General features: G+C 40.9%; 1 protein-coding gene across 1 annotated transcript in view; it reads left to right on the plus strand.

Moving 5' to 3' along the window:
• Nucleotides 1-6998: 6998 nt before the first annotated feature.
• Nucleotides 6999-19042, plus strand: part of LOC101744106 (homeobox protein MSH-A) — a 29047-nt gene continuing 17003 nt past the window's right edge. Inside the window, exon 1 of the mRNA XM_004933290.5 lies at nt 6999-8610. Coding sequence (XP_004933347.1) covers nt 8286-8610 — 325 coding nt within the window. The 5' untranslated portion in view covers nt 6999-8285. The remainder of the gene's footprint in view (nt 8611-19042) is intronic.

The raw sequence follows: 19042 nt of genomic DNA on the forward strand, positions 1-19042 counted from the left end.
ACGGGACACACCATCAGGTGACTCACCATCAGGTGGGCCGCATGCTCGTCTGCCTACAAGGGCAATAAAAAAAAATGTAATCAATCAAAATTAAACCAATTTAATTTCACTGCGGTTGACTTTTCACGAAACAAACTAATAGGTCGGGGAAAAGTTTCTTCGCATTTTTCAAGAAAATTCACAACATTTTTTAATGTAGTTTATTTACATTTAACTAAAGTATGTAGGTACCATTTTGTTCGATAACTTTTTGCCATCTTGTAGGTAGGGACATGATACCATTGTTATAGAAATTTTGGGGCTTTTGATCAAAATACCGCGACAATTGGTTTTGGCAGTCCTCTCGTGATGTTAACCTGACGCTTCCTAAAGAATTCTAAAGAGACCGAACCAGGTGGAAATCTGAAGGTGTAAGGTCAGGGCTATATGGTGGATGCATTAGCACCTCCCAGCCAAGCTCTCTTAATTTTTGCTGAATGGCTAAAGATGTGTGAGGTCTAGCATTATCATGATGAAAAACCACACCCCTTCTGTTGTTTAATTCCGTTTTCTCTCAACTTCTTGCTTTAATCTTATCAGTTGTTCGCAGTAGAGTTCAGAATCGACGGTCTTGCCTGGTGGTAACAGCTCATAATGAATAATGCCCTTCCAATCCCACCACACACACACACAGAATTACCTTGTTGCGAGTTAACCCGGGTTTCACCACTGTCTGTGAAGCCTGACCGGCCTTTGACCACGACCTTTTTCGCACGTTCTTGTCGTACGTGATCCACTTTTCATCACCAGTAATCAGCTTCTTCAAAAATGGTTCGGTTTCATTACGTCGTAATAAAGAATTACAAATGAGTACATGGTTCATTAGGTTTCTTTCAGTGAGCTCGTAAGGTACCCAAATATCGAGTTTTTTGTGTACCCACTTTTTGTCAAATGCGCCAAAACTGTTTTGTAGTTAATTCCCAGTTCTTCAGCTACGTCGTAACTACTGATATGCCGACCTTGCTCCACTTTTAAAAAAATGGCATCAATTTTATCCGAAACAGGACGACCAGAGCGACATGCATCTTTGACATCCAAATTTTCGAATTGAAAACGGATTTAAACCAAATTTGTGCTACTCTTACAGACACTGCACTAGGTCCATAAACATCGCAAATTTTTTTTGGCGGCTTGCGTTGTATTTTTACCTTTTTTGTAGTAAAATTTTAAAATGTATCGAATTTCTTCATTAGATTCACTCATCTTGACAGTACGAAAAATAATAAAAATCACACATTTTCCTAATTTGAATTTGAAGTTATCTTCTTTAAAATTTAAACTTTTAATGATACCAAAACCAGCCACATACAAATAGTATAGCCAAAGAGATTATATTACAAGTTCATACATACTATAGGTTTTGAAGTCGTCGTGGCCTAAGCGATAAGACGTCCGGTGCATTCGTGTTGAGCGATGCACCGATGTTCGAATCTCAGGCGGGTACCAATTTTTCTAATGAAATACGTACTCAACAAATGTTCATGATTGACTTCCACGGTGAAGGAATAACATCGTGTAATAAAAATCAAACCCGCAAAATTATAATTTGCGTAATTACTGGTGGTAGGACCTCTTGTGAGTCCGCGCGGGTAGGTACCACCACCCTGCCTATTTCTGCCGTGAAGCAGTAATGCGTTTCGGTTTGAAGGGTGGGGAAGCCGTCGTACTATATTGAGATCTTAGAATTCGTATCTCAAGGTAGGTGGCGGCATTTACGTTATAGATATCCATGGGTTCCGGTAACCACTTAACATCATGTGGGCCGTGAGCTCATCCACCCACCAGAAATAGGTATGAAATACTAACCGGCGTTAGCTCAAACGACATTTTGCCATTTTTAAAAATGTTGATAATTGATTGTCGGTGGGGTGAAGGAACTTAGCGAAGTTGAATAATTATGTGTATTTATTATCTATGGTTGAACAGGAAAATATGGTAAAGTTGAGACTATACAAAAGGCCAGATTGTGGAAAAACAACAGCTAGTTATAACACAGCAATAGCTTGGCGATACTAGCAACACGTCAATAAAATCGAGCAATAAAAAGAAAATATAATTCAGTCGAATAAAATACCGATTTATGGCGCGCTTTTTTTAAGCAAATTCGAATTCAAAGAAATACTTTTCGAATATTTCAATATTAATGCAAGTTCCACAAAACATCGTAACGTGCAAAAACATAACGTGTCAAATATTAAAACCCGGAACCTAAAGCAATTATGATTCCGCGGTAACAAAAACTGAAAGAATTTACGAAATTTTCCCTAATGGCGCCATTTACATTCACATAAACATTGTAGGGTGAATTATAGTTTTAGAACGAATGCAAAAATGTTGTTTTTGAATGTATCTCTATTTTTTCAATACAACATAAGCTGCATAATAATATACATAGGTAATCGACGCTTGAAAGGCAAACGTGACTAAGCGACAATGCGTGAACTTTACAGTAGACTAATTTAAAGTTGAAATACCTGAAAAAAATGCTATTTTAACGAATCTAGCTGTAGGATTGAAATTATTTTAATAGACCTAGAAATATATATTGTTTGCGCATCGAATATGGTTATTGCCTACAATTTATGTATAAAGCAGTTATTGTCGCTTAGTCACGTTTGCCTTTCAAGCGTCGAAATATGTATTACTACGTTAATGTAATGCTAATTCTGAATCTTACTGAAATTAATAGGTGTTCATGCAGGGACGTCTTAAACTAGGATGGGGCCCTTGTGCACACAAGAATTTGAGGCCCTTTTGGAAAGTAAAAAAAGCGAATTATAATAACATTTTTTTACTGATTTTGAGACCATTTATTATAGGTAATCAAATACAGTATGATATAATATGTTATTAATGATATTAGAATGCTGCTGGTTTTTTGGTTTGGATAACGGTTTCTTTCGGGATTTCTATTGAGCAAAATCTTCTATTATAGTCATACTATACCTATACCTTCTGATTACTGATTTGTGAAAAAAGTGTATTGTGCCCGACAAAAATGTTTTGAGAATAAACGTGTGAGAGAAATTGTCGGTCTTTCGGGCCCCCCTGAGAATGGGGGCCTCTAGGCACGGGCCCCGTGTGCCCTTATGGTGAAGACGGTATAGTGTTCATGTGTTTTTTCAGTTCAGTATTTTCTTAGATTGTTGCGTGTCGTAAACTATTGTTACGCCGGTAAAAGTAATGCCATCTATCGCCGAATAGTCGAACGAATATCGAAGGATCTACTAGCATCTAGAACGCTCGAGAAGTACAATGCCATCTATTGTCAGATAGCGGAAACACACAATACTAGGCTTTTGTGGAATATTCTCGACGATTCTAGGGATTTCGTCTCGTCTATAAAAGCGTTGCAGAGACGGCACGCAGTCAGTCAGTAATCGGAACTACTCGAAGCGAAACAGCGAACGGATCGCCTGAAGCGAAGCGGAAGAAGCGAATTGAGAATTTTAAAGTGTTCGTTAAGTGTTCTAAGTTTTAATACAGTTATAATTTGTACTTCGGTAGAATTTTCATTTATCCCGAACCTCAGCGCGTAAACCCCGTGAGCTCACCTACTAGTTAAGGTTACGCTGAAATAGCTTCTCAAGACTATCAGCTTAGGTAGGATGAAAAAAAAAGCGCCTTCTCATTCATTTGTTACACAATAGTTATGACAGTATATAGTAGTAAAATATCTCTTTTAAATTAAGTGTATTAAATTAATTGTATATTATCTATGGCTCAAACATTTATCTAGACTCTAGAGTGTGGAGGATGAAGGTAAGGGTTACAATCTTGTATACGGGAGAAGTCCAAAAAGTGTCAACCTGTAAACAGCAAGCTATTGTTAGAAACTAACCGAAATAGTTCTAGTGTAGGAAGTGGAAATGATACGAATATAGCAGTCTTAAACAGAGTGAAGTGAGATAGTTTTTTTTTTAAAACTATAATATTACGTGTTTTAATTCAAAAAATATAACGCACCTTTACAATTGAAATGGCTTAATCCAGAATTCTTGTTTTTTTTTTGTAAACTCCAAAAAGTGTAATTGAAGAATTGAAATTTTTTAGTTTTTCAATTTTAATACTTTAAGGTATGCACTTGATTTAAAAGAGACCGAAAGCGTACTTTTCCTTTTTTTGACTAAAAGAGACTTTAATTTTTCATACCTAAATTGATGTACTAATACTGTTGACTTAGCTTCTAAAGCCAGGAAATAAATACACAGATTGCAATTAATAGTTCGCTTAATTCTGTATTGCTTTATCTGTACAATCTTTAGATATGTGCTCACTACAGAACACACCGCTTTTTCTGCGGTATTTTCAGACTACCTCCTTTTTTATAATGTCACGTATCCACTACTGCAATTTTTTTTTAAGGGATTTTATGACTTGGTAACTAAGACCTTTAAGTCACGTCTTATTTTAATTTACCTATATTCTTATTGTTATGAAAAATGATAATATGAAATGAAATGAAGATGATTAATTTGAGACGTTAATCAACTGGGATGAACTTAAATGAAATGAGATGAGATGATATAGGATGGAATATAATCTATGTAAAATGGTGGTTATTTACTGAGATTTTCTTAGTGGACTTTTTGGAGGATCCCGAGAAGTTACGTCCAGCGGTTTTGTTTCATTTTCCCACATTTGTGCACTTTCACAGATATTTAACAGTTAATAAACCACCATTATTACACATTTAAACCCGAAGAAACACCAAATAGACAAAATAAAACAAATCACACAACTTCACTCCTCGCGTTCCCGCCAAAAAGTCCACACACCGCTTTTTCTGCCGTATTTTCAGACTACCGCCTTTTTTATAATGTCACGTCTCCACTACTGCCATTGCTCAACAGTGTTGCTATTCGGCAACACGAAAATTGTTATAATTTTTAACATTTTAATTTTTCACTGGTGGTAGGACCTCTTGGGAGTCCGCACGGGTAGGTACCACCACCTCGCCTATTTCCGCCGTGAAGCAGTAATGCGTTTCGGTTCGAAGGGTGGGGTAGCCGTTGTAACTTTACTGAGACCTTAGAACTTATATCTCGAGGTGGGTGGCGCATTTACGTTGTAGATGTCTATGGGCTCCAGTAACCACTTAACATCAGGTGGGCTGTGAGCTCGTCCATCAATCTTAGCAATAAAAAAAAAAAGATAAATTTTATTTTACTTATTTTACAAAAAAAAATTCTACAACACCGTCATGTCTTGCCAATGCTGCAATATCAGTGATCGTCAGCAGCAGAAGATTGTTTGATTTGAATTTCACCTATACAGTATTTCGGAGAATAGATGCCCCAATATCTACCTACCAGGTCTAAGATCCCGCGGTGAGCTCAAGAAACGCTGGTTTGATGTGGTAAAGGCGGATATGGAAGAAAAGCCAAATAACCTTACCCAGAAGGATTCTGAGGTCGGGCAAAGTGGAGGATTTTATGTAGGAAAGTGGACCTTGACACTGGACCGGGAAAACGCTAGGAAGAACAAGAAGTAGAAGAAGAAATATTTCGGAGAGTTGTTTAATCTCTCTCGCTTACTGTGCTGATCTGCTGAGGACGTTGGCTTATTACACCGCTTTCCTCCCAAAACTAGGGGAGGGGGCTAATCAATCGACGCGCAACCTTTACGTAGGGATAGTCCGATCGATGACCCCGATTCGGTAACATCGATTTAAGTTTAATTTGAGTGCTCTGAGGAATTGTTCGAGATGATACCGGCATCTCGTTTTTACCATCGCACCGCCTGCCACCGGAGTAGAGTTCCTGGAGCCACTGCGGTCATCCACAGTGCGTTTCCAGAGATCTTTTTTGCCACGTACCATCCGGCTATGGAATGAGCTCCCCTCCACGGTGTTTCCCGAGCGCTATGACATGTCCTTCTTCAAACGAGGCTTGTGGAGAGTATTAAGTGGTAGGCAGCGGCTTGGCTCTGCCCCTGGCATTGCTGAAATCCATGGGCGACGGTAAGCACTCACCATCAGGTGGGTCGTATGCTCGTCTGCCTACAAGGGCAATAAAAAAAAAACGTAGGGATGGTCCGATCGATGACCCCGATTCGGTAACCACTCATCTCCGAGCCGGTTCATCGATTTAAGTTTAATAAGACAACAAAAAAATTCAAACGTGTAAGTTCGCACACGCAACCAATAAAGCCCTCACAAAGCAGTCCAGTTGCGCATGCAAAGCAAAATGGAGACTCGACGATGTTTTGATATTGTTTCAGGGTCCCACGAATATTTAAATAACTGCACGCTCTATTTAATCACATTTGATTTTTTTTAATTGCTCCCATGGCTGAATGTAGGTACCTAACTGGCTGAATGTACCTAGTGCTAAGTGGTTACAGGAACCTATAAAAGAAAGGTGGAAAAGCTCACGGCACTCAGCCTAAAAGGGTATGAAACAGCAACTGAGTTAGCGAGAGCAGTGCTCCATTGCATCTACTACGGCATCCAAACTCAGTGGGTCACCGCAGCACACCAACAACAATGCCGCCACCTAAAGTTTGAGTGACAGTTCTACAGGGTGATAAAAAACTACCCGTAATGCGCCACCCACCTTGAGATATGAGTTCTAAGGTCTCAGTATAGTTACAACGGCTGCCTCGCCCTTCAAACCGAAACGTATTAATTGCTTCACGGCAAAAATAGACAGTGTGGTGGTACCTACCCGTGCGGACTCTCAAGAGGTCCTACCACCAGTTCTTCTTCCTCAGGTCTTGCCTGTTACCAGCAGCTTTTCTAAATTGTGATATCTATGAACTAAACTTCTTTTGCCAATTTAAAGCAAAGAAAAAAAAAATACGCTACAGAACCACATTCTTTAAATTTCATAATTGTCAAATGAACAGCCTAAGATAATTTAAAATTAAAAAGAAGAAAAAAAAAACCAGAACATAGCGCCACCGCGCCTAATTATGACAAAATATGTCGGTTACAACGAAAAGCGACGTGAGCCGTTTTTTTTTTTTTTTTGGCCCCGATAATTTATTGCTTAAGTTATTAGAATCATTCGTTTAAATTTAATAAATATTAATGACGTATTTGACAAATATTGAAATATGTAATGCGGACAATACATAGACCTATATTAGTACAATATGGCTCGATGTGAAATGTCATTGAATGAATACAAAAAAAAGAACAAGATTTAAGTACACTAGGTTATTTAAACAATGGTTTAAATTTTAAATTTTTTAATCTCTTAATCCATATTTAAACGTTCAATAAGTTGTTCAAGGAATGTAACCTTTTTTTAAATAGTAAAGAATTGCATTTATTTTTGTATAAAAAAAAAATCAGTTGCCAAAATCATTAATTATAAACTTTGTAGGTATAGATCTACCGTAAATCCCTACGTACCAATATATTTTTCTTCATTGTCTAATAAAATGCTTACGATATCTTTTTTCATAGATCTTAATGCTTAATTTCAATAATAGTAAATTGCGACATACTTGACGTATCTTTTCAGAATTTCTCAAGAGGAAAACAATTGGCACATCTACAGGAGACGACTTTTAAGGATAAGTCTATTAAACAATGATACCCGATTGTTTTTCTTTGTTAATTGTTTTTTGGTGTACCATAAACTAGGTATAGGTACTCTCTTTCTCTCTCTCTATCTCTGTCTCTACAAACGTATTAATTAATCAACAAATAGCGTCGCACACATCTTTGACTGTTCGTGAACACGTGACGCTTCCAATTAAGAAGACAAACTAAATTATTATCTCGATTAATGAGGACGAACATTTGTCAGGAGCGCTCAAGAACCGAAAGTCGGGTTCGAAGCAAGCGCATCCGCCGCGTCCCAGACCCGCCCACATATCTCTCATTGGTTTAAGACTAATTATATTTTCGGTACGAAATCATCGGGAGCTATTTGCATCGTTTAACGCGTCACGAATGATTCCCGACCTTATTACACATAGTTTGAGGGTGCGTTTTGGGTTAAACGTTAAACAAAATGAATTTTAGTTCGTCTATACGCCCATTCGTTTGCGCTTTTCATCTTCATTGCGTTCGTTCAGAACGCGCCTGACAGTCCTGTTGTGTGGTGATACGCGATTTTCAATCTTACAGCAAGCAATCCGTGGTGCGCGTAAGGAAACTCAGTTTATCGTGTGCAACAGTGTTACAATGATGTCCGCTGTCTCGTGAAAGCAACGAAAGATCAGCTTCATCAAAAGAATACGAGAAAAAGTGCAATTTTATTGGTTAGGTTCGTTCAGTTTTCGCGCCAAAAATGAATCTCGAAATTAGTACGAACGAAGAAAACGACGATGGGAAATTCGATAAAACCGACAATAACAGGCTACCATTCTCAATTGACAGTCTTCTAGCTAATAAGTTTCAAGGGAATGCGAACCGTGAAGGCTCTTACGAAAGTGTAGAGAATGCGCAAAATAAAGATGGCGGACACATTTTTAAAGTTAATATAGACTCTTTTGATGTTGATAATGATGATGACGACCGCAGCGACGGTAGCGAAGAGCACGTGGACGTCGAAAGCTCGACGGCTGACGAAGCCCACGAATATGTGGATGCTAGAAGCGATTTCCAACAAACAGGTAGGTTTGTAATTTTATATCTCTGTTTACTTAATACCGATTTATTATAATGGCGAGTACTGCGATCATATTGCTCTGAACATACCTGATAGCTTAGAACATTCGTGACAAGGAAGATCTAGGGAAAGGGACTGCGCGGGCGCAGCATGACAAGGTGGTTTGATCAAATCCGCACCACATTAGAAACTACTAGAAACTAGATGATCCCTCTCTCTCCTTTTTATCATCGCACCTCCTGCCTTCAGAGCAGAGTTCATCCATATTATCTGGAACCGCTGCGTTCATCGACAGTGCGTTTCCAGAGGTCTTTTTTGTCACGTACCATCCGGCCTTGGAATGAATTCCCCTCCACGGTGTTTCCCGAGCGCTGTGACATGTCCTTCTTGAAACGAGGCTTGTGGAGAGTATTAAGCGATAGGCAGCGGCTTGGCTCTGCCTTTGGCATTGCTGAAGTCCATGGGCGACGGTAACCATTCACCATCAGGTGGGGCGTATGCTCGTCTGCCTACAAGGGCAATAAAAAAAAACCCATTCCACCAAGCCCTTCGTGCTGCTAATAATTGGAAACGCTGGAAATAAATAACATAAAAAATAAAATCCTGTCTAAACATGATGATCACGACCCTTCGCAAGGAGACGATACAAGGAGGAGGAGATTTAATATCGACCAAAAACCTATGTATTGTTCCTTCAAATTATCCACAGCGCTGAAAGCTCCCCAATCTGCTACCAGATTCAGAGATAAATTGATCACAACCTACATAATCTGTGGTCAAGTTTAATTAAAAAATTAAATTTCTATTTTAGGGCGCAAGTCAAACTCTGTTCCTGATTATTTAACAAAACTGCCAGCTACTATTGTTGTTGTTGTTTTTTTTGTATAGGTATTCTATTTTAGATTAAATTATTCATTCCCGTAACATTTACTACAAACATTAGTGGACACCTTATAACTATAACTTACGAGCGACCGGATACATCATCATCAGCCTTTATCTGCCCACTGCTGGACATAAGACCAGGTGTTTCTAATTAAATGCCCACCCTTAGCACGGCTATAAGGCCAGAAATAGGTCTTCTTTTTTTTCCTCCACCTTATCCCAGTAGGTGGGCTCAGCACAGCTAAATTTTCTCTTCCATTCTCTTCTATCAGCCGTCATCTCAACACTCACTCCTCATTCTCTCTCATATCGTCATTCACACACTCCATCCATGTCTTCTTTGGTCGACCTCTTTCCCCTCTACCTTGCACTACCATTTCCATACATCTCCAAGTCACATGCAGACTCATCAATGGCTAAAGTAACTATTCACGAATAATCTGATATAAAAAATACTAGAAAAGGAATTTTTCATTACGAGATGCTTAAAAATCTGTTTTAAGGTAGAGATATTACGATGTTTGGGAAAGTTTTGTAAAACTGTAATTCCCTAAGATTTTGCTGAATATACCTAGTCAGGTCATAAATTCTGTCACATGTTTAATGTAAAATAATTGAAACAAGTTTATTCATTATGTAACCATTCATATACCAAAATGAACTTAACAAAACATAGATTCTTATGACACTAAAGTTTATTCAAAATGAGCTCCGTGATTTTGAATACAGGCCTTCAATCTGCGCGGCCAGTCATCTTATCGCAGCACGAACGAGGTCCATGTCAATATCGGCGACTGCCTTAATCAAGGATGTCTTGAGTGACTCCAAATTGGGATGAGGCTTTGAGCACGCCTTTTCCTCCAAGTGTTGCCATATCTTGTAATCTAACGGATTCAAACCTGGACTGGAGGAGGGCCAGTCTTCGTGCCGGATGAAATCGATTTCACGCGCCGCCAGCCAGTCTTGTGTGCTCTTCGCTCTATGAGCTGGCGCCGAGTCTTGTTGGAATACCCAGGGCCTGTTATTGAACATGGTATGAGAAACAGGTTCCACAAGGTTCGTCAGGACTGTATTTTGATACACAACTGCATTCGTTTTTACACCTTTCTCACAAAAATGTACCTCTGTTAAGCCCCAATAAGAAACTCCCAACCCTACCATGAGCGAGGATGGAAAATGACCTCGCTGGACACGCGGAATACGGTTGCTCGCTTCTTCACTACTGTGTGCGTACACCTTATCATTTTGTTTGTTGTAGCTCTCTTCTACGGTAAAAAATTTTTCATCCGAAAAAAGAATTTTCCGATATTTTTTTCCCGCGTACCGCTTCAACAAAGCGCGGCATCTCTTCAGTCTCAGGTCCATTAGACGAGCATTCAAACGATGTCCTGTTTTTCTTCGATATGCCCGAAGCCCTAAGTCTTCATTTAACACCCTTTTCACCGTGGTTCTGCTTAACCCCATCTGAAGGGCCAACAGTTTCTGCTTACGTTTGGGATTTCTTTGAATTCGCGCCTTCACAGCTTTTATCACTGCTGGAGTCCTAACAGACCGAGGGCGACCACTTCTTGACCTGTCATCTACACTAGAGTCTTCATTGTATCGTTTGATGGTACGATAAACGAATCTTTTAGTTATATTCAAATTTTTCAGTATGTTAAAAATTTTAATTGGCGCGTAACCGCAACGATGCAACGCAATAACTGCAACACGGTCTTCTTTAAGCGTCCACTCCATATTTGTGTAATGAGTAAAATTCTAAAAGTATACATTTTTATTTTCATGAACAATTCGAAATTCGAATTCAATAAACTTTTTTGTGGCCAGCATTCTAAAAGAAAAGTTTTTAATGTGTGACAATACTTATGACCTGACTAGGTATATTGTGTTGTTTTGATAGGTATTGACCCAAGCTGTCACCCCCCGCAGTATTTCGTGCGATTTAATGGACACCCTGTATATGTAGTATACATCATGTTTTTTCATTCGGTAAGCACACCGCGGTTAATTTATTTCCTTAGTTGATTCATGTCCACTTGATGATTCTCTGGAAGAGATACTCTCAGCTGTTAATCATTCATATATTGGACGTTTTTCATTTGCATTGATTTTATATTAGCCGTACTCGCCCGTTTCGCTGGGCATTTAAAATGAACATTATTATTTATTGTCATTATTATTAGGGAGTCCAACACTCATATAAATATTAGCCTATCCATTAAATACATGTATTTTCTACATGGATACCAAGCTTCAAGTTAGTCGGATGCATGGTTCATTAAGTACTTGTAACGGAACACCCGTGTAAAAACCACTGTAGATTTATATATTAGTATTAGTAATATATTAATACGTGAAGCAAAAACTTTGTATCCCTTTTTACGAAAATTGCGCGGACGGATGAGTATGAAATTTTCCATACTTATAGAGAATACAGAGAAGAAGTGCACAAAGCTAATTTTTTTTTAAATAATGCATAAAATATACATTAAATCAATAAAGAAAACATTACACAACTACATACCATTTATTTGACGCACACACGCATGCATACCTACTATTTATTGTCAAACTTTTGTTCTTGACGTCTGTTGTCAAATTGAGAATAGATTAAATATTGTTTGTCTTTGTTAATATTTTTTATAGTGTAGTCTTGGCAAAATTTGTGATTATAGAAGTATAAAATACAATCATAATAGTGTACAAACTTACAATACCAATTAATTATAGTCGAATTTCGACTACCGCGGGACCTCTAGTTAGTATAGATTAGTCTGCCACAAAGCACACTAATCTATACATAATGAAAGCTACTTTTACGGCTTAAGCCTCGCGTTTGTTACTGTCATTAGATTGTTTCCAAAATTTCGAATACTTTAAAGTTTCAATGGTCGATTAGTTTTAGCTATATTTAAAACTCACGAAAACTGTGCAAAACGAAAAGCAATCACTTAGGAGAAGACGGTAGAAGACCGGACGAAAGAAGACTGAAAGAATTTTAACGTTCTGTTGTCTATCTCTAATAATTTGGGGCAATCATTGTGCTTCACAGCACTTTATTAAAATCCCCTCCCTTTTTTTTTATAACGTAACCCGAAAACTTCAAACGTCAATAAGGACCAGCAAGGGATTACACCCTCGGAACTACATGAGGTTTCCTTCTTCGATAATAAGGCCGTATGTAGACAACTACCAGATACCAGCCGCTCCGCCCGTGTGGTTAGAGAATCCTTTTATCGCTATAAGCACTGCGCAATTCGTAAGCATTATGTACACTTATGGCATCTCTGAAGATATCTTGTAAACTATAGGTCTGTGGGGACCCAAGACGCGCCGATTTGGACGCAAATCAGAGTCTATCTTTAAAGCGGTGGTAGGACGTCTTGTGAGTCCGCACTTGTTACTACCACCCTGATTATTTGTGCCGTGAAGCAGTAATGCGTTTCGGTTTGAAGGGCGGGGCAACGGATGTACTGTAAAAACGGAGACTTGGAACTCCGTTCTCAAGATGGGGTGGTTGATAGACGAACTACAGTGACCACTTAACCCCAGATGGACTGCAAAATCGTTCACTCATCAGAGAAAAGGTTAACTGACGAAAACTCGTAATTTTTCGAAGGTTGATGGGATGTTTTAGAGTCCTGCCCACCAAACGATAACCCTTGCACTCTCTCACCCGACGTCCGATCTCTGCCCGGGCTTAGACCTTAGTAGGGGGGGTTTCCAAGGTCAACACTGTTCTACCACACCCAGCATACAGAATAGAATAAGCCGATCCCAAAGCTGCCCGCAGGCGTATAGGCTGTACCTAAGTGTTGAGATAAAACAATAGGCTTGGCTACCGTTTGAGCTTATTCGATCGCGACGGGGCAACGAAACGCCGCCGTCGCCCGAACCATGTCTTGTCGGATCCCCGGATTCACCCTCGGTGCTTTTAGGGATGTCAAGCACCCGTCACCGTCCTCGTCGAACTCATCGATGACAACGAAGAGTTCTCAACGAACTCATGAAAAGGCAAAGGGGGGAAAGTAAAACGTTTAGTGCGGAGCACATCTCTCCCATCACCCTCCCCCTCGGGACGCCGGACCGGCGGTCGTCGGCGCCACGACCACCAGCCCTCTCGGTCGGAAGGCTGTCCGAAGCCCGCCTAGATGCCGCCGGTTAGAGTGGGTTACCCTACGGAATACCCCGCTGGGCCAGAACCAGTGTGGGTCGAGGATAGCCGGCCTTCCATCACCTGGATGCTTTTGCGTAAAACGCGTGCAGAGCAGCTTGCACGTCGTCTTCTTAGGCCCCCTCGCCGGTCCCCAGACCGACCTGTGAGGGGGAACCAAAAAACATAGACGGCCAGGGCTTGGGCGAGATCCGCCTCCCTGGCTCCCGCTCGACGGCGGCGGGATTGTGCGTCTCTCACGCGCCCCGCCGCCTCCTTCTGCGAGATGGTGCACTCGCAGAAGTCAAGCATCGTCTTCCACGACTCGTCGTCGCTGAGCATCGATGTCACAACACTTGGCAACGACAAGTCGGTTCCTATTTTTGCCACGGCGCCACCCCTCCCATGCGGGGCAGATGACGAGCGATGCTCTGCCGTGTCCAAGTCGCAACCACAATGGTGGCACTCTGCCGTCGGCTCGGCTGTGATCCGGTGCAGGAACTCACCGAATCAACCATGCCCAGTGAGCACCTGCGTGACCCGGAAAGTGAAGCGTCCTCTGTCACGATTCACCCAATCCACAAGGACCGGACGAATCGCCTCGACCGTCCTACGACCAGCCGAAGGATCAGCCAGCCGTCTGGACCATGACGCCAGAACGGACCGCCGAGATTGGGCCTTCCGCGCTCTGACCACACTGGGGCTGGGACGCGCCACGCCCCGGGCACGAAGGTCAGCCCGCCACTGATAGTCAGCGGCGAGCGGCTCCGCTTCCAGAACCCAAGGCGGCGTCCCAGCCAGTACACACGCCGCCTCAAAGGAGATGGTGCGATAGCCACGGATGACCCTGACCGCGATGGTGCGTCGCGGTCGTTGCAGCAGCTTCGCCACCACCACGGCCAGGGACTGGCCCCACAGGGGCGCCCCGTATAGGGCCATTAATCGCACCCGTCCACCCATCAAAGCAATAAAAAAAAAAACAGAAAATTGTCCGAACTTTATTCAATATGCAATAATGCAATATCTGACCCTAGCTCTTGTAGTCTAGAGACCGTCTGTCGCATGAGGTCGAGCGTTGTCGTGTAGAAGCAGCGAGTATCAACGATTAACCAAGGCTGGCCGGAGATTCGCGAGCTTCTATAAAACAAACGCGACTAAAAACATTACACGAACCAATTAAGAAATGACTGAATTGGAAAATTGAATTACATCTTTTTTTAACAAAATTCCTTTATATTTAGATTTTATTGCCAGCCGTACATAAATTACGTTTTAAATGACCAATATTGTGATACAGCTAATTCACATATAAAAACGTATTATTAAAATTTGCAACAATTAAAAAAAAAAACAATTCTGCGTGAACATTTTATCCTTCTCTCCCTAAAACCATTTTTTCCCAACTTGGAACTCATAATTTATTTTTAACTAGCTGACCCGGCAGACTTCGTAGTGCTTCAATCGATAAATAAAAGACCTAAACTTTTATATAGAATAAACTTAAAACAAACAAAAGGAATCCGTCCGACGGGGGACACCTCAAAGGGAAAACAAAATTGTTATTTTTATTTAATTCCGAGAATTTTCATATTTTTATACCTTTTAAACCTTCTCTGGACTTCCACAAATAATTCAAGACCAAAATTAGCCAAATCGGTCAAGCCGTTTTCATGTTATGTCGTGACAACGGAAAACGGGTTTCATTTTTATATATATAGATAGATAATAGTTTAACTATATTTCGCAATTTGTTTTAACATATATCAGACAGATCTTTTTTGTACTTAAGGAACTCCAAGGACACGTAATTAAACAAATTTTATGGTTTAAGTTCGCATTTATGACTATCACTCTATTACTTCCGACATTTCGATTAGGTACTTTATGCTTTGGATTGCGTAAAATAATGTTAATGACTCGCCAAAACTACAAAGAAATTACTGCAAAATTTGTATTTTATTATCAAACCATCTTGTATCACGACTTCATCGTTTGAAATTGGTATATTGTATCGAAGCTATTAAAGCCATTCAAAGAAATAGCATAAACTTGAAGGTAAATGGAGCGGTGGACTGATTTTTGAGGCTGATTTTGAAAACAAAAACTCTCCTTTTTGTAGCTTTTTTTTATTGCTTAGATGGGTAGACGAGCTCACAGCCCACCTGGTGTTAAGTGGTTACTGGAGCCCATAGACATCTACAACGTAAATGCGCCACCCACCTTGAGTGGTAAGGTCTCAGTATAGTTACAACGGCTGCCCCACCCTTCAAACCGAAACGCATTACTGCTTCACGGCAGAAATAGGCAGGGCGGTGGTACCTACCCGCGCGGACTCACAACAGGTCCTACCACCAGTAATTACGCAAATTATAATTTTGCGGGTTTCACTTTTATTACACGATTCCTTCACCGTGGAAGTCAATCGTGAACATTTGTTGAGTACGTATTTCATTAGAAAAATTGGTACCCGCCTGCGGGATTCGAACACCGGTGCATCGCTTCAACACGAATGCACCGGACGTCTTATCTTTTAGGCCACGACGACTTCGAAGCTTTTTGCAGCTTTGGCTTCTGGTGTCATATTAGGGGTTAAAGTATGAAATAGCCGATTTGTACTGCCGACTGAGAGGGCTGGTGGTCGTGGCGCCGAGGATCACCGGTCCGGCGTCCCGAGGTGGAGGGCGATGGGAGAGATGTGCTCCGCACTAAACGCTTCACTTTCCCTCCTTTGCCTTTTCATGAGTTCTGTCTCATGCGAGGTTTGGACGTTGGTTGTTGAGCGACATAGGTTTTAGTCAGTTCGACTCTGACATACCCCGCCCGCCATCCCCAGAGAAGGGTGGAAGTCCGGCGATTCCCTCCTGACCAAAAAAAAAGCCGATTTGTACCGAAAACGTTATTTTTTTCATTTAACACTTTTATTTAATCAAAATATCTAATCTATACATTGCTGCCATTTAATACGAAGGTCATTTATGCCTTTGCGATAGAACTCTGGTGATCTAGATTCTACTAACTGTGTGAAAGCATTTTGTACTGCCTCCTGGGAAGAAAGCTTTTTATCACGTAGAAAATTGTCCAAATCACGAAAAAAATGGTAGTCCGTTGGAGCAAGGTCTGTTCAATACGGAGGGTGACGAATGGTTTCTAATTGCCGTTCCTGTAGTATTAAAACGGTTTCTCGTGCTGTATGAGGTCTCGCGTTATCATGGAGCAATAATAGTGAAGATCGATTCATGAGTCGCGGCTGTTTCACTGCTATCATTGTACGGAGTTCGGCACAGTAGACATCTGCTTTTATTGCTTGACCAGATCGGAGAAAGCTATAGTGAATAACACCATGCTGAGACCACCAAACTGTTACCATTACCTATTAATTGGTAAGGTTTGCTTTAGGACACTGTTGCGGCGTTTGACCTAGGGTCAGCCATTGCATTTTTCGCTTACGATTATCGTAACGAATCCACTTTTCATCACAGGTCACAATTCGATCCAATATTCCTTCATTTCTGTATCGATTCAACAAGGCAACATAAGTTTCAACACGCGTTTCTTTCTGCAGATCAGTCAAATCACGAGGCACACATTTTTCATATTTTTTATTTTATAGATTTGACGCAAATGAGATAATATTTTCGGTAAGGTAACGTTAAGCCATGCCGCTAATTCCCTTCTTTTTTTCTTTTTTCTTCCCTACCTATGCTGATAGCCTTGAGAGGCTATATACACTTCACCCTAGCGTGTTGGTTTGCGCACGGGGCTCAAACCGGAGTGGTGCTAACACTGGCCCTAGTAAGAGCAGTGCTTCGCAGAATCTACCACCGGATCGGAAACGCGACCCACTGAGAAGATCCGGCGACAAACTCAGTGGGCTATTTCTGAGGGTCAATTCGCTCCTCGAGTCCTTCGTCGCAAGCTACGGGTTCGACGAGGACGGTGACCGGTGCTTGTGGTACCTAAAAGCACCGTTAATTAATCGTGAGGATCCGTAATGACATGTTTTGGGTGACGTCGACTGTTTGCCATTCGATCTACAGGATCGGGTATGTAGTTTCCAGCGGCCACGACAAGAGGATTCTGATGTCGTGCCGCCTTCTCAAAGTGGCGCAATGATGCGGACTGTTGATACTTACTGACTGAGTCAAGTTCCATGTCATTATGGAGATTCACCTTCCTCAGGAATCATGGTGTTCCGACGGCTATCATGCAAAATCGGGATTGAATAACCTGAAGGGATTTCAAGCTTGGCTCATTGCTGGCCGCGTGAGCGAACAGTACGCTTGAATACGTCATGACGGGACGTATGCAAGTTTTGTAGTGTGTCACCTTATTACGGAGGGACAATTTGCTTCGCTTGCAAAGCATAGGGTAGAGACGTCCTAATATGAAGGTGGCACGGTCGCGTACCGTTTTGATATGGGGACGGAATGTCATCCCTCTGTCGAGGGTGACGCCTAGATATTTGACCTGCGAGGCCCATGGTATGGGCTGGCCAAAGACAGTTATAGGGCTAACGGCGGAGGTGTGAACGCGCCTATTAGGGAGTGAGATGCTTGAAGTGGTATGCGGAGGGCGACCCCTTTTGAAGAGCACCGCTGTGCTTTTCGTGGGGTTGATGTCGACCGCTAATTCCCCGGTAGTTTGGTTCGGATCGGCTTCCACCACCTCTTTCCATTCATTGTTATTCACATGTGTGAGTGTTCTTCCATGTGGTTCGTTCTTCAAATCAAAATTTCCATCACAAAAGCGTTTAAACCAAAATCGTACGGTGCGTTCATTAGCCAGTCCCCTCTCCAAACGCAACATTGATATTGCGAGTTGTTTCTGCAGCGTTAGTTCTGCGTCGAAACTCTCATCCAAAAATCACTCGAATTTTCTAAGTATCCATTTTTCTTGTTTAAGCTGAATAATGAAGACAACTGAAAGTCGATAATCGAATATTGCACATTTTTTTAAAGAAGAACCTCACACTTAGGTACCATTTGAAAAAAGTTTCACTCAAAAATCTCAAACCATGAAGGTTTTATACCAATTCGTAGTACCTATTACAATAAAACGGCAATTTCATACTTTAACCCCTATTTTAATACGGTTTCGCACAGCATGGGAGGGTTATCTGTTTCAACAACCTGATTTCCGTCACCCAACCAACACACGAAGACGTAATGTAATCTCCGAATAAACAGACAGAATAGTGAATAGTGAATAAAAAATCAAACCAATCTAATAGATTATTAAATTACTTTAAAAACAAATAAAATATATTGGACATAACGTATCGTCTATATTTATCGTGAAACTCGAATAAATCAAACGAAAACCGAGTCGTCTAGAAACATGAGTAAAGTCAATTAAAATGAAGCGTAACAGTAAAAAAGTTTAAAAAAGTTCCGTTCGC

The sequence above is a fragment of the Bombyx mori genome, chromosome 2, assembly GCF_030269925.1.
Source record: "Bombyx mori chromosome 2, ASM3026992v2".
NCBI lineage: Eukaryota > Metazoa > Arthropoda > Insecta > Lepidoptera > Bombycidae > Bombyx > Bombyx mori.